General features: G+C 38.2%; 1 protein-coding gene and 2 gene segments (V, D, J or C); all 3 read right to left on the bottom strand.

The window, feature by feature from the left end:
• Positions 1-12,155, bottom strand: part of LOC118220446 (titin-like) — a 435,810-nt gene that overhangs the window by 413,175 nt on the left and 10,480 nt on the right. The window contains exons 1-2 of one of the 5 annotated variants that reach the window (XM_035404313.1): positions 9,094-9,182; positions 8,625-8,920 (exon numbers count right to left, since the gene is read on the bottom strand). The exons of the other annotated variants lie outside the window; for them this stretch is intronic. Coding sequence (XP_035260204.1) covers positions 8,625-8,920; positions 9,094-9,139 — 342 coding nt within the window. The 5' untranslated portion in view covers positions 9,140-9,182. Of the gene's footprint in view, positions 1-8,624; positions 8,921-9,093; positions 9,183-12,155 lie in introns of those variants that run through there. 5 annotated transcript variants of the gene reach the window in all.
• Positions 502-1,021, bottom strand: LOC118220503. The segment is given in 2 exon segments: positions 502-827; positions 921-1,021. Coding segments are annotated over 2 exon segments (357 nt in total).
• LOC118220483 lies at positions 10,489-11,094 on the bottom strand. The segment is given in 2 exon segments: positions 10,489-10,820; positions 11,004-11,094. Coding segments are annotated over 2 exon segments (363 nt in total).

Genomic DNA, 12,155 nt, shown 5'->3' with positions numbered 1-12,155 from the left:
CTTTATTGTGCGCCTCATATATCAAACATATATTCTGATCAGCATCCCTGATTCTCACCTACATTTATGGCAATGGGAGTCAGGGAATATTTAATGACAGCAGTGAGTTGGGATGTCAACTTAAAATCCTATCAGAACAATTTTCAGGGAAGTACGGAGATGCTCTTCATCTTCAGTGGAAAAATGTGAAGCGGACGCTCTGGTGACAAGTTCGGCTCAAAAATCTGTCTGCATAGTGAAAGGTATGCTTCCAAAAGGAGTTGACATTAAGAAAACACTTTTGTTTCACCAAATTTGCATTGTTATCTCATCAATATGAAAAGCTTATGGGAACATGCTTCTTTTCCTTCTGATGAAGACATGTGTATCCAATAAACTATGGACACCAACATTTGATATTTATTTTTCATTTAAAAATGTATTGTTATTTAATTAGGCCAGTAAATCCAGTTATTTACAGTAGCACTGTGTGATAATGGGGAAGAGGTTTTTGTGCAGCTCTCCCCTCACTCTCTCTCACTGTGGGTCTCGGGCACAGTAATACACAGCAGTGTCTTCAGTTGTCAGGCTGTTCATCTGTAAATACAGCTGGTTCTTGCTGTTGTCTCTGGAGATGGTGAATCTTCCTTTAACAGACATGGCATACCATGTGCTGCTGCCACCACTGATGCTGGTCACCCACTCCAGTCCCTTCCCAGGAGCCTGTCTGATCCAGGCCATGTAGTAGCTGCTGAATGTGAACCCAGAGGCTGTACAGGTCAGTTTGTGGGATTCTCCAGGCTTTTTAACTGCTGGTTCAGACTCAGTCAGTGCCTGACTTTTAACACCTGTGAAATTAAGAAAGACTTAGAACTCACTATTGACAACCTCACAAATCAACATTTTAGAAAGAACTAAAAGAATAAGAAATTTAAACCTACTGGTAAAGATTACTGTAATCAGAAACAGGCTGGTTATAATACTCATGGTGAAAGACTTCTACAGTTGATATGCTAGCCCTTCAGTCAGTCTCCAACAACAGTCCCTCCTCCCTCAGTGCCGAGAGGTAAATGTAGAAGGAAGAGCTCAGAGTTTGCATGAACTCCTCCTCACTGGGTGGGCAGATTACACACTGTTTAAATAGAGCAGTCAGAGCTGTAGATGGGGTGCAGATCATATAGCAGTTATAAGTATTATTCATCATTACAGCCGTGTGTCTCTCTTCCATGGCTGAATATTGCATTATTATTTATAGTGAATGCAGGGAGTTTCCTGGCAGGTGAGGGTGGGAGAGTGGGTCAGGAGCTCCCCAGTACTCAGTACATCACCAGTCAGTCTAATGAGAGTGTCCAAGACACACAGCATATGAATACAGAGAGAATCCTGACATCCAGTGTTAAATCCTTGACCCTGTATTTTTAATACATGTCTTATGCTAATATTTTGATGTTATGATGCCCCACCTGGAGTTGAACTAGAAACAGCAAGCTGCTTCCACCACTATTACAGCTAAATATTTTGTAGATAAAATACAATGCTCATGGGTTGATTAAATTTCACTCCAATGAACTATCATGTTATTACTATTTATATAATGGCAATAATGAAGCTCACCTACAATAGTTGAGTTGTCTACTGCAACAAGTGTTTAATGCTTATGTTTCAGGAAATGCACAGTCTTAGAGGAAGACAAAAAACAACACAAATTCAGGGAGGCAAAGTCAGAGACTGCAGGATAACTACAAAGAGGAGCACTGCTGCCCCCTCCTGGAGGAGAATTAAAAATAGGAGACTGCTCTCATCGGAATTAGTCAGGAATTTAGACCAGTAAAAATGATGAGGAATTACAGTCCGAATGAATGTTGACATAAATATGATCTGAATATCTGCAAGATGTCATACATTCCATCTAGAGCGCTGTCTTGTCTTATTTTCTATATATTACCCAGGTAAAAAAAAAATTAACTACTGGAAACACAAATATGACAGCAGATTTTGTGCTTTGTTGTGCTTCTCTGGGGACTAATGTGAAGTGATCTCAGTATATTGCTGTATACAGATAAACTGTAGATTTTCCAATAACGGGAAGGTTTGTTTCTGGTCCTTTTATTTGAGTACAGTAATGAGCTACTCATTTTCATGTACTGTACATAAATTGTACTGTGGAGCATATCTCCTTTATTTAAGTGGCAATAACTAACTACAGTACATGCCTCTCAAATGTAGCGATAAAGTGTGTCAGAAATGGGTTTCATTCTATTTTATTTATAAAGGAATTAGGCTTTCATAAAGCACTCACCTTCTGGATGTTCATAATGCATTTATTACCTCTGCATTAATGGTTTCACAATAAAAGCAGACAATGTGAATTATATTTTTTTAAATACAGTCCATTTATGCAGCTGGATCTTTAGACAAACAATCTAGAAAAATAATATTCAAATCTACAATGCATACTCTCCAACTGGCAATTCAATTTACAAATTTTGAGTTACAAACACAGGTCATAAACCATTATGGGATTTACATTTCATCAGTGCAAACATAGCACAAACGATGGGTAATACTTTAATTCATGTACCGATCACTTGGGGCATGAACTTCACAGAGCTCTTAAATATCTGTGTTGTGCCACTACACTCATCAGGGTGAGTTTTTGTACGGGTCTGCTGTGGCTTTACTGCACTGTGTGTATCGGGTACAGTAATACACAGCTGTGTCTCCAGCCTGCAGGCCGCTCCCTTGTAAAAACACTGTGCTGCTGGACGTGTCTCTGGTGATGGTGAATTGGCTCTTCAGAGAATCTTGGTATCCAGTGCTTCCACTAGAGCATATATATCCAACCAACTAGCACCGTCGCCTTACAGCAAGAAGGTTATGGATTTGAATCTCGGCTTAGGCCTTTCTGTGTGCAGTTTGCATGTTCTCCCTGTGTCCGCGTGGGCTTCCTCCAGCTATTCCGGTTTCCTCCCACAGTCCAAAGACATGCAAGTAGGTCGATTGGAGACTCTAAAGCCGCGTTTCCACCGCAGGAACTTTACCCCGGAACTAGGAACCTTTTGAGGAACTCAGTGCGTTTCGACTGCAGGAACTAGGGTCTAAATTTAGTTCCAGGGGCTTCATTTTACCCCGAAAAAAGTTCCTGCTTGGGGGGTAGTACTTTCCAAAAGTACCGGAACCTTTGGGGTGGGGCGCAAACACTGAAAATTTCTGATTGGTCGACTAATTGCAATGTTTTATTTCAACCGCCATGTTTAAAAATTTGCAGCCGCAAACCGATTTATTTTCATAATAACTTCAAATAAAACTTGTATGTTATGTGGCGCAGTAGCCTAGTTTTGGTTATAGCCTGCCAACGTCGTGGAATTATAATGTGTGCTCTTCTGTTCTTTTCTTGCTTTAGTATTCGTTTTATAAAATGCTAAGCATTCGTGCTGGGACAGCATATTACGTACCAAAACATTCAAACAGATTAATTTGGTTGCTGAATATTTTCTTCCGGATTTTCTTTGTTAGCCCGTTGTAATTGACTCAAAACATTTGATACAGTTATGTGAGGTATGCGGTAGTTCTGCGTAATTCACATTGGTGATACAGTAAAAGCAAAGTGGAAATAACCTCCCGCACTTTTTGTCAGGGTAAAATAACAGGTTAATTCTAGTAATCGTCCCTTTAGCTTTTTCAGACTGCCATAATTTCACTCTGCCATTCTTCAATTCCACAAAAAGACCAGGAAGACTATGGACTAATTTATGGTGCATGGTTCGCATCTGGAGGGCACACTTCGCTGCTCAGCTAGCAGTAACTTCGAAGGAAAGCAAACGGTGGCTGTACCACTGCTAATTTAAATTTTCACGCAAGTCCAAGTTTTCGTTCTATTCTTGTCATTTTGCGATTAGCCTATATGGAATTGACGATGAGAAAGTAATTAATTCAACAGCAAATTGTTTTACAACATGTGCATGTTTTCTGCTGTTGTTGCCAGTTATTTGTGGAATGTGAATGCATTCTGTCGCCTCGGATGTCAAGACATGAAAGTGAATGTTCGCATAAAAACATAATGAATGTGTTTGAGAGGATATATAAAACAGTTACAATCTGACTATTGGCCTGTTATATCCTATTTGTTGCATAACAACGGTCCAAGTTCAACTACCAATGACAGTTTTGCTTGACAACGGTAAAATATGCCCAAACGGCTGCAGAAGAATATTTCAATTTCAGGTGATTAGATCGATAAAAATCAATAAATACATAAGTAACCATATATACTCATTGTTGGTAACCCGTTGTATATAAGTGGAATAAACCCCTTCGGGCTGTCCCGGTTATTAGAAAATAATGTAGGCTACTTCGGTGGTAGTATGGGGTTACAGAAGAAATCATAGGACAGATTGACCGACGACAACGTCACTTTTTCATATTCGTCAGTGGGCTAATTTGCCTAATCTTCGTGGGACTTTAGACCGCGGTAGAAACGCAGACAACAATGGGCTGAAGGAACCTTTTAGTTCCTTGAAAAGTAGTTCCTACTACTAAAAGTTCCGGGTACTTTTGGTGGAAACGCGGCTTAAATTGCCCATAGGTATGAGTGGTGTGTGTGTGTGCCCTGTGATAGATTGGCAGCCTGTCCTGGGTGTATTCCTGCCTCTTGCCCAATGCATGCTGGGATAGGCTCCAGCACCCCCGTGACCCTGCTCAGGATAAGGGGGTATAGATAATGGATGGGATGATCAGTGCTGCTGCCCCCTTCTGGAGGAGAATGTTAAAAAGCAGACTGCTTCCACCAATGCATAGAGTGTACATAGGAATGGGTGAGGGTTGGAGTCTAGGAGGGTCCAAGCAGTGAAGCATAGGAAGTAATGGCAATTCACTTGCCGAATTGAATTCAATGTAGAAAACTAAGGTGATTTAACCACCAAAGGTAATGTCTTCAGTCAATCTCTTGTGATCATACATTTCATTGTTTGAAAACAATGATTGCTAAATCCAGAAAAATGTTTTATTACATATTGCTGTTTTTAAAAATCTGCTTTACATATGAAATGTAATGATCATTAATGGAGTTTCAAAATATCATCTGGGAAGTTTTGTTTTGCCTTCAAAAGTCTGATATTCCTCATTCACTTTAATGGGAGCCCCAGTGTTTTGCACTCAACATGTGCAGTACTGGCTTACTTCTGGGGCTTCACAAGATTAGGTTAGCTGAAGGTGTGCTTGCCTGTCTAGTTAAATATGCATGTCTGTGCACCAACATTGCAACCCAGCTTATGCAAATTAGGATGATTGTGTGATTAAGAAATTTCAGTGGAACTAATGATTATGATATTACCATTTATATAATGAGAATAATAAAGGACTAATTGAAAGTTTGTGTTTTTTATTGCCATAACGTTGAAGTGTATATGCATTATGTTCAAGGGTTTTGTAAATCATATATCCCATAAAATATTACAAAGAATACATTCTCCTACATTTATATCCCCATTGTGTAATGTGGAAGTATGCTTCTCCTATAGGCTTTTGATGTTTTTACATTTCTGCTTATTAAAGATTGTATTGATCAAGATTATGGTTATATGTACGTGATTATGTGAAGGTCGATGAAGAACAGCAGGTGTTCTGTGTTATGTCTAAGAATTTGTAACTAAGGAAAGACTGTGGCCTCTTTGTACACTGATGCATATGACCTAGAGACTCTTTGAATCCCAGTTGCAGGAGGACAATTGTAAACATTTACTTATTGGAGTTTTGTAAGTAACTTATGTTGGGAAACAATCTTGTGCAGAAGACCTTTGAGTTGCAAGAGAAGAGAAAGGACACACCGACCTAGAAATAACTGTTTTGCTATATCTAGTAATTGTATAGATTATAGTCTATTAAAATAAATAAATGAAAATCAAATTAATAACAGCAACAGTAATAATAATATACACATATTTTGTTAGAACATGCTGGTGTGTTTGTATATGAGTTAAATATTTCATTTGGATTACAGCATGTATTGAATGCATTTAAAGTGCATGTACATTGGAACTGGAAGAGTAAACAATTGTTAATCATGAGAACAAATACACGTTATTCAAGTCATGCATATACATACCTCTGTAAGTATGTGTGTTGAAATATCTGTCATTGTCAAACTAACTGGTGAAACATAAGTGTGATCTAAGCTGGGATTGGTTGTTTTAGAGGGAAGATATATCATGGTAGAGGTAGATCTGATTGTATAAAAAAGGATGTAAAACGTAATTCGGGGAGCTCTCTGTGTGTCTTTATGGTACTGGAGACCTCCCATAGGCCTATGTGAAATAAAAAGATAAGAAGAAGAAAATAAAAGAGTATTAGAAGAAATCATAGTTTCTGTTCTTTCTTCTTACATCGCCGACTCACCCATCGAACCTAAGAGGAGGTTTTCCTCCACAGTAATAATGCCAAAGATTTGCAATCATTGTGTTTTGCAAACTTTCACATGTAACTCAAGCTATTGCTCACTTTGAATCCACTGGGAGCTTAATATAGAGGAATAATTGAACACATAAAATTAAGTTGGATTAAATTTGTTTATTTTCTTAAATTAATTTCAACTTTGTTTATGGTGCAAATCCAGGAGAAAAACAATAACAGATAATGTCTTTAGGGCACACAGCACAGCCAGTCACACACTGCCTGCTAAATCATCTGTGGAGGGTTTTTGTACAGCAGGGCCTTAAACTCTCTCACTGTGACTGTCAGGCACAGTAATACACAGCTGTGTCTGAGGACTGGAGATTGGTGATGTCTAAGTAAGCAATGCTGTTGGATGAATCTTCTGTTATTTTGAAACGATCGTCAGAAGAACCACCGTAGTATCCAACCCATTGCAGCCCTTTATTTGGAGCCTGTTGAACCCAGTGCACACTGTAGCTGCTGAGTGAGAATCCAGTAATTTTACAGGAGAGCCTCACAGAATCTCCAGACTTCTTCATCTGTGGAGCAGACTCTGTCAGTGTGATGTCACAATGAGCATCTGCAGAAAGGGACAAAAATACAGTTTTACAACAGTTCTATAGCCAGTGCTGTAGCACCACTCAATCAAGTGTTGTGAGACAGGAGAAAAGAGGGAATGAAATCAGCTGTGTCCTTACATTTAAATGCAAACAGCAAAGCTATGATGAATACTGAGGCCTCCATTTTATTTCATTTACAGCAACAAAAGGCAAGAAGTGAACAGTGCTGCTCGTCACTGAATATGTACTGTAATTTCTGTGTTTTAAAGAACATGGAGCTCATGGGATTTACATAACCGCCTCTCATGGGAATTCCTATTTACATAAAGTGTACAGTGTGTATATAAACGCTTAGTTGGTCTGAATGTTCCACAAATATTACTTATTGAATGTTTCATTACAGAAAATGTTCCATTCCTGTGCAAATATTAGCAGTATTGTAACATATATGCATTTAAAATTCTAATGCAACACATCTAAATCAAGCTTTGATAGCTTTCATTAAAATGCACTAACTCTCCAGATGCTGTTCAAATCTCTAAACATTCCAGCAGATGTGTAAGAATTTTACTTAATGCCACACAATAATGTGAAAGAATTATTTTTATTTGATTGCTGATAAATGAATGTTTCTTATAAAATTGTTGGAAATCTAGTAAAATTTGGAAATGGACACTTTAAGACAGAAAAGATATATGAATTTCATGACATTTCAACTGAAAATATAAAAATTGCAAGGCTGTGTGGCAGTAGGCAGAAGCCAAAGCCAGAATAATTATTATTGTTATTTTAATTTATTTTTGGGTGGGGCGTTCCTCTGGTTTTACACAGTTGGACAGAAACAGAAACTCACAGGATGCAGCTGCCAGGAACTTCAGCAGAGATGCAGGGAACATGGTTTGTGTTGCAGATGAGCTGCAGTGAGCTGCTCTTCTCACCTCTCCAGGGCTTAGAGGCTGTGCTCATATTTAAACAGAAAAGGGGGCGAAGCTGGTTTTGAGTAGAACTGCAGTGTGAGATGCTCCCTCTCTGTTATACCAATGATGCTCACATTGTTAATGACTTTTATAGGAAATATTGTGGACTGAATCCACAATGAGGAGCAATTTGTGCATCTTTGTGTTTCTCTGGGGACTAATATCTTGTGATCCCAGTATATTATTGTCTACAGATATTCTGTAAATATAGCATGAACAGGAAGGTTTGTACCCGGACCTTTTAGTAGAGTACAGTGATGATCTGCTCATTTGTATGTACATAAATTGTACTGAGGAGCAGATTTTCTTTACATCAGTGGCAATAACAAACTACATGCCTCTAAAATGTTGTGTTTTGAGTGTAATAAAATAAGGTATTCCTAAAGCAAAAAAAGATCACCTTTTGGATGTTCAAAATGGAGTCATGACTTATTCATTCACGGTTTCATAATAGAAGCAGTAAACGAGAATGATAAATTTACATACAGTCCATTGATGCAGCTGGATTTTTAGTCAAACAATATAGGAAAAGCATATTTTACAGGAAAATATTTTAATTCACATTCTGATCATGTGGGGTGCAAACTTCACAGAGCTCTTAAATGTTTGTGTTCTGCCACTACACTCATCAGGGTGGGTTTTTGTACAGGTCTGCTGTGGCTTTGCTGCACTGTGTGTATCGGGCACAGTAATACACAGCTGTGTCTCCAGTTTGCAGGCTGCTCCCTTGTAAAATCACTGTGTTACTGGAGGTGTCTCTGGTGATGGTGAATTTGCTCTTTAGTGAATCTTTATAACTAGTGCTTCCATATGCCCACATAATTCCAATCCACTCCAGAGCTTTCCCTGCAGGCTGTCGGATCCAGGCTGTGCGATCGCCAGTAACTGAATATGAGACTTTACAGGGCACAGATAAAGTCTCTCCTGGTTTTAAAACCATAGAACCAGGCTGTGTGAGTTCAACACAATTACTATCTGTGGAGATGGAAATAAAAGGTATTTGTGAGCAAAATAAGCAAAATAACTACACAATTAACTGCAAAAACCAATAGACAACTCATTTTATTTTATCTAAAAGTAAATCTTTGGAGGATTTCACAGAAAAATCTTAATTAGAAGTCAAATAGGAATATAGCATGCTCACTTACATGATAAAGCTCCCAGCAACACAGCTAATGCTGCAACAACTCTCATTGTGACACACAGATCTCCCTCTCTGTCTTACAGGTGATGCTCCTGTGTTGGGAGGAGAAGTCTCAGTGGGTTTTATAGTAAATAATGTGGGCTGAATTTGTTTAAATCTCCGGTGGGTTGGAGGAAGATTCAGAGAGTCAGAATATTCATTGTGAGGAGCACTGCTGCCCCCTCCTGGAGGGGAATTAAAACAGCCGGCTGCTTCCGCCATCATTACTCTGGAATTGTGGATGAGTAGGAACACTTACAGATTATATTCTGAAAGAATGTTCAAGAAGTCATGATTTGAATGTCTGTGCAATTTAAGACATGCCATCTAGATTGCTAAGGATGCACTAAAGTTCACTATAGTGCTGTTTTCATTGATTTGTCTGTGTTATCGCCATTATAAGGGCAGCATGGTGATGTAGTGGGTTAGGACTGCTGCCCTACAGGAAGAAGGTTCTTTGTTTGAAGTCTTGTAAGATGGAGGTGATCTCACTACATCTATTTAGGTAAACCTTCTATTCGTGGATTACAGACATAACAGGAAAAGGCACGTTTGAAACTGGAATCTTTATTTGTGTCCAGTGATAGTGTGCTCGTTTACATTTACAGAAATTGTACTAAGCACTTTATGTATCTAAAGTTTTTCAATAAAGCATTCGAAAAATGTGTCACATTTTGTATTTTGTATAACTGAATAATTATTACATTCACTTTTTGAAGGAACACAACACCTTTGTGAACTTTCAGGCATGTTTTTCTCTATGCAATGAGCTTTAGGAGTAATAAAAACAGAATGAATGCTCTGAAGTCATGTACAGTGTCCCTGTGATTGTGCTCAGGTTTTGATTTTTGTGATTGGTACAGAGAGAAGACCCAATAACAGCAATTCCAACTTACATTTCCCAGAACTAAGCATATCCAACAGAAACAACTCCAAATGTATTTTAACATAGCAAACTGTTGCATTGTTAATCAATATGTAAACAATAATCAGCTACAACCAATAACCCATGAATATACATATACCTGTAAATGCCTGCTCAAATGTGATTTTCACCAGGAATAATTTATTCTACAGTTTTTTTCCCTTTTGAAATGTTTTCCATGGTGTTTTACTTCTCCTTCTCCATGTTCAGTTTCTGACCACTTTTCAGCTTATTCTACATTCAGATATTCTTTATAAAAATGTCACTGATATTTGTTGTGGAAAAAATATATTCAATTCTCAGATATCTAAACTTGCTTATTTCAATTTTTGACATTTGTTTAACACTTCTGGATACAGGGAAATCATATTTAAGCAATACTGTCTCTGTTGCTGACTGTGTCAACTGAAGTGTGGAGCAGTTTTTGTATCACTCCCACATGACTTTCTCTCACTGTGACTCTCGCGCACAGTAATACACAGCTGTGTCTCCAGTCTGCAGGCTGCTCCCTTTCAAAGACACTGTGCTGCTGGAGGTGTCTCTGGACACAGTGAACTTGGACTTTAGTGAATCTTTGTAATAGGTGTTCCCACTGCCACAGACTTCTCCAACCCACTCCAGAGCTTTCCCTGCAGGCTGTCGGATCCAGTGTGTACAGTAGCTGCTATCAGTCAGGGAATACCCAGAGACTTTACAGGAGATGGTCAGAGACTGCCCTGGTGTTAAAACCATAGAACCAGGCTGGGACAGTTCAACACAGTGACCATCTGTATGAGAGATTAAAGAAAAAGATAATTATGCAAAGGTTAATGCAATTATCAAAGAAAATAGTTAATGCAAAATCGACTAGTTAAATTTACTCTATGAAAAATAAAATCAGAGGAATGAAATGTAATTATTGAATAATATTGCTTCAAAAGATGATTAATTAATACAGTATTGGCACTTACAAAATAGAGTTCCCAGCAACACTGTGAATGTTATTATAGCTCCCATTGTGACACACAGATCTCCCACTCTGTCTTACAGGTGATGCTCCTGTGTTGGGAGGAGAATTCTCAGTGGCTTTTATACGATGGTGTAGGGTGTAATTTGTTTAAATATCAGGGGTTCAAGAAAATCTGAAGAAGATCTTTTGAGAAAGTCAGAATATCCATTCTGAGGGCAGTGCTGCCCCCTCCTGGAGGAGAATTTAAAGCAGCAGACTACCACAACCCGCATAACTAAGCAAAGTTAAGATCAGTAACAATGCGAATGGATTTATTTCACATTGAATGTTCACATAGTTATGATTTAAGTATTTGCAAAATGAGATACATTCTGTCTAGAGGGCTGTCTTGTCTTAATGTCTGTGTATTGTCCTGATAAAAAAAATGCAACTGCTGAAAAAACAAATGTGAATGTCTTCTGTGTATTTTTGTGCTTCTGAGGTATACATATCCAGTGCTGTATATAGATATTCCGTAAATAGACCAAGAACAGGGAGGGTTTGTATCTGATCCTTTTATTTGAGTACAGTGATGATTTGCTTATTTACATATGAATAAATTGTACAGAGGAGAAGATCTTGTTTACACCAGGGGCAAAAATTACTACAGTACATGCCTCTAAAATGTACTGATAAAATGTGTCAGAAATGGGTTGCATTCCACTTTATTTATAGAGGAATAAGGACTTTATAAAGCACTCACCTTTTGGATGTTCATAATGCATTTATTACCTGTTGATTAACGGTTTCATAATAGAAACAGTAAATGAAAATTTTATTTTCCACAAAGTCAATTGATGCACCTGGATTTTTAGTCAAACAATCTAGAAAAATCATTTCCAAGGCTACAATGCATGCTCTCCTGCTCAAAATTCAATCTACAACCTTTGAATTACAAAGGCAGGTCCTAAACCATTATGGGATTTGCATTTCATCAGCACAAATGCTACACAAACAATGGAATATATTTTAATTCATATTCTGATCACTAGGGGTGCAGACTTCACAGAGCTTTTAAATGTTTGTGTTTTGCCACTACACTCATCAGGGTGGGTTTTTGTACAGGTCTGCTGTGGCTTTGCTGCACTGTGTGTATCGGGCACAGTAATACACA

The sequence above is a fragment of the Anguilla anguilla genome, chromosome 2 (genome assembly GCF_013347855.1).
Source record: "Anguilla anguilla isolate fAngAng1 chromosome 2, fAngAng1.pri, whole genome shotgun sequence".
Lineage (NCBI taxonomy): Eukaryota > Metazoa > Chordata > Actinopteri > Anguilliformes > Anguillidae > Anguilla > Anguilla anguilla.
This window is presented reverse-complemented; position numbering and strand designations above follow the sequence as displayed.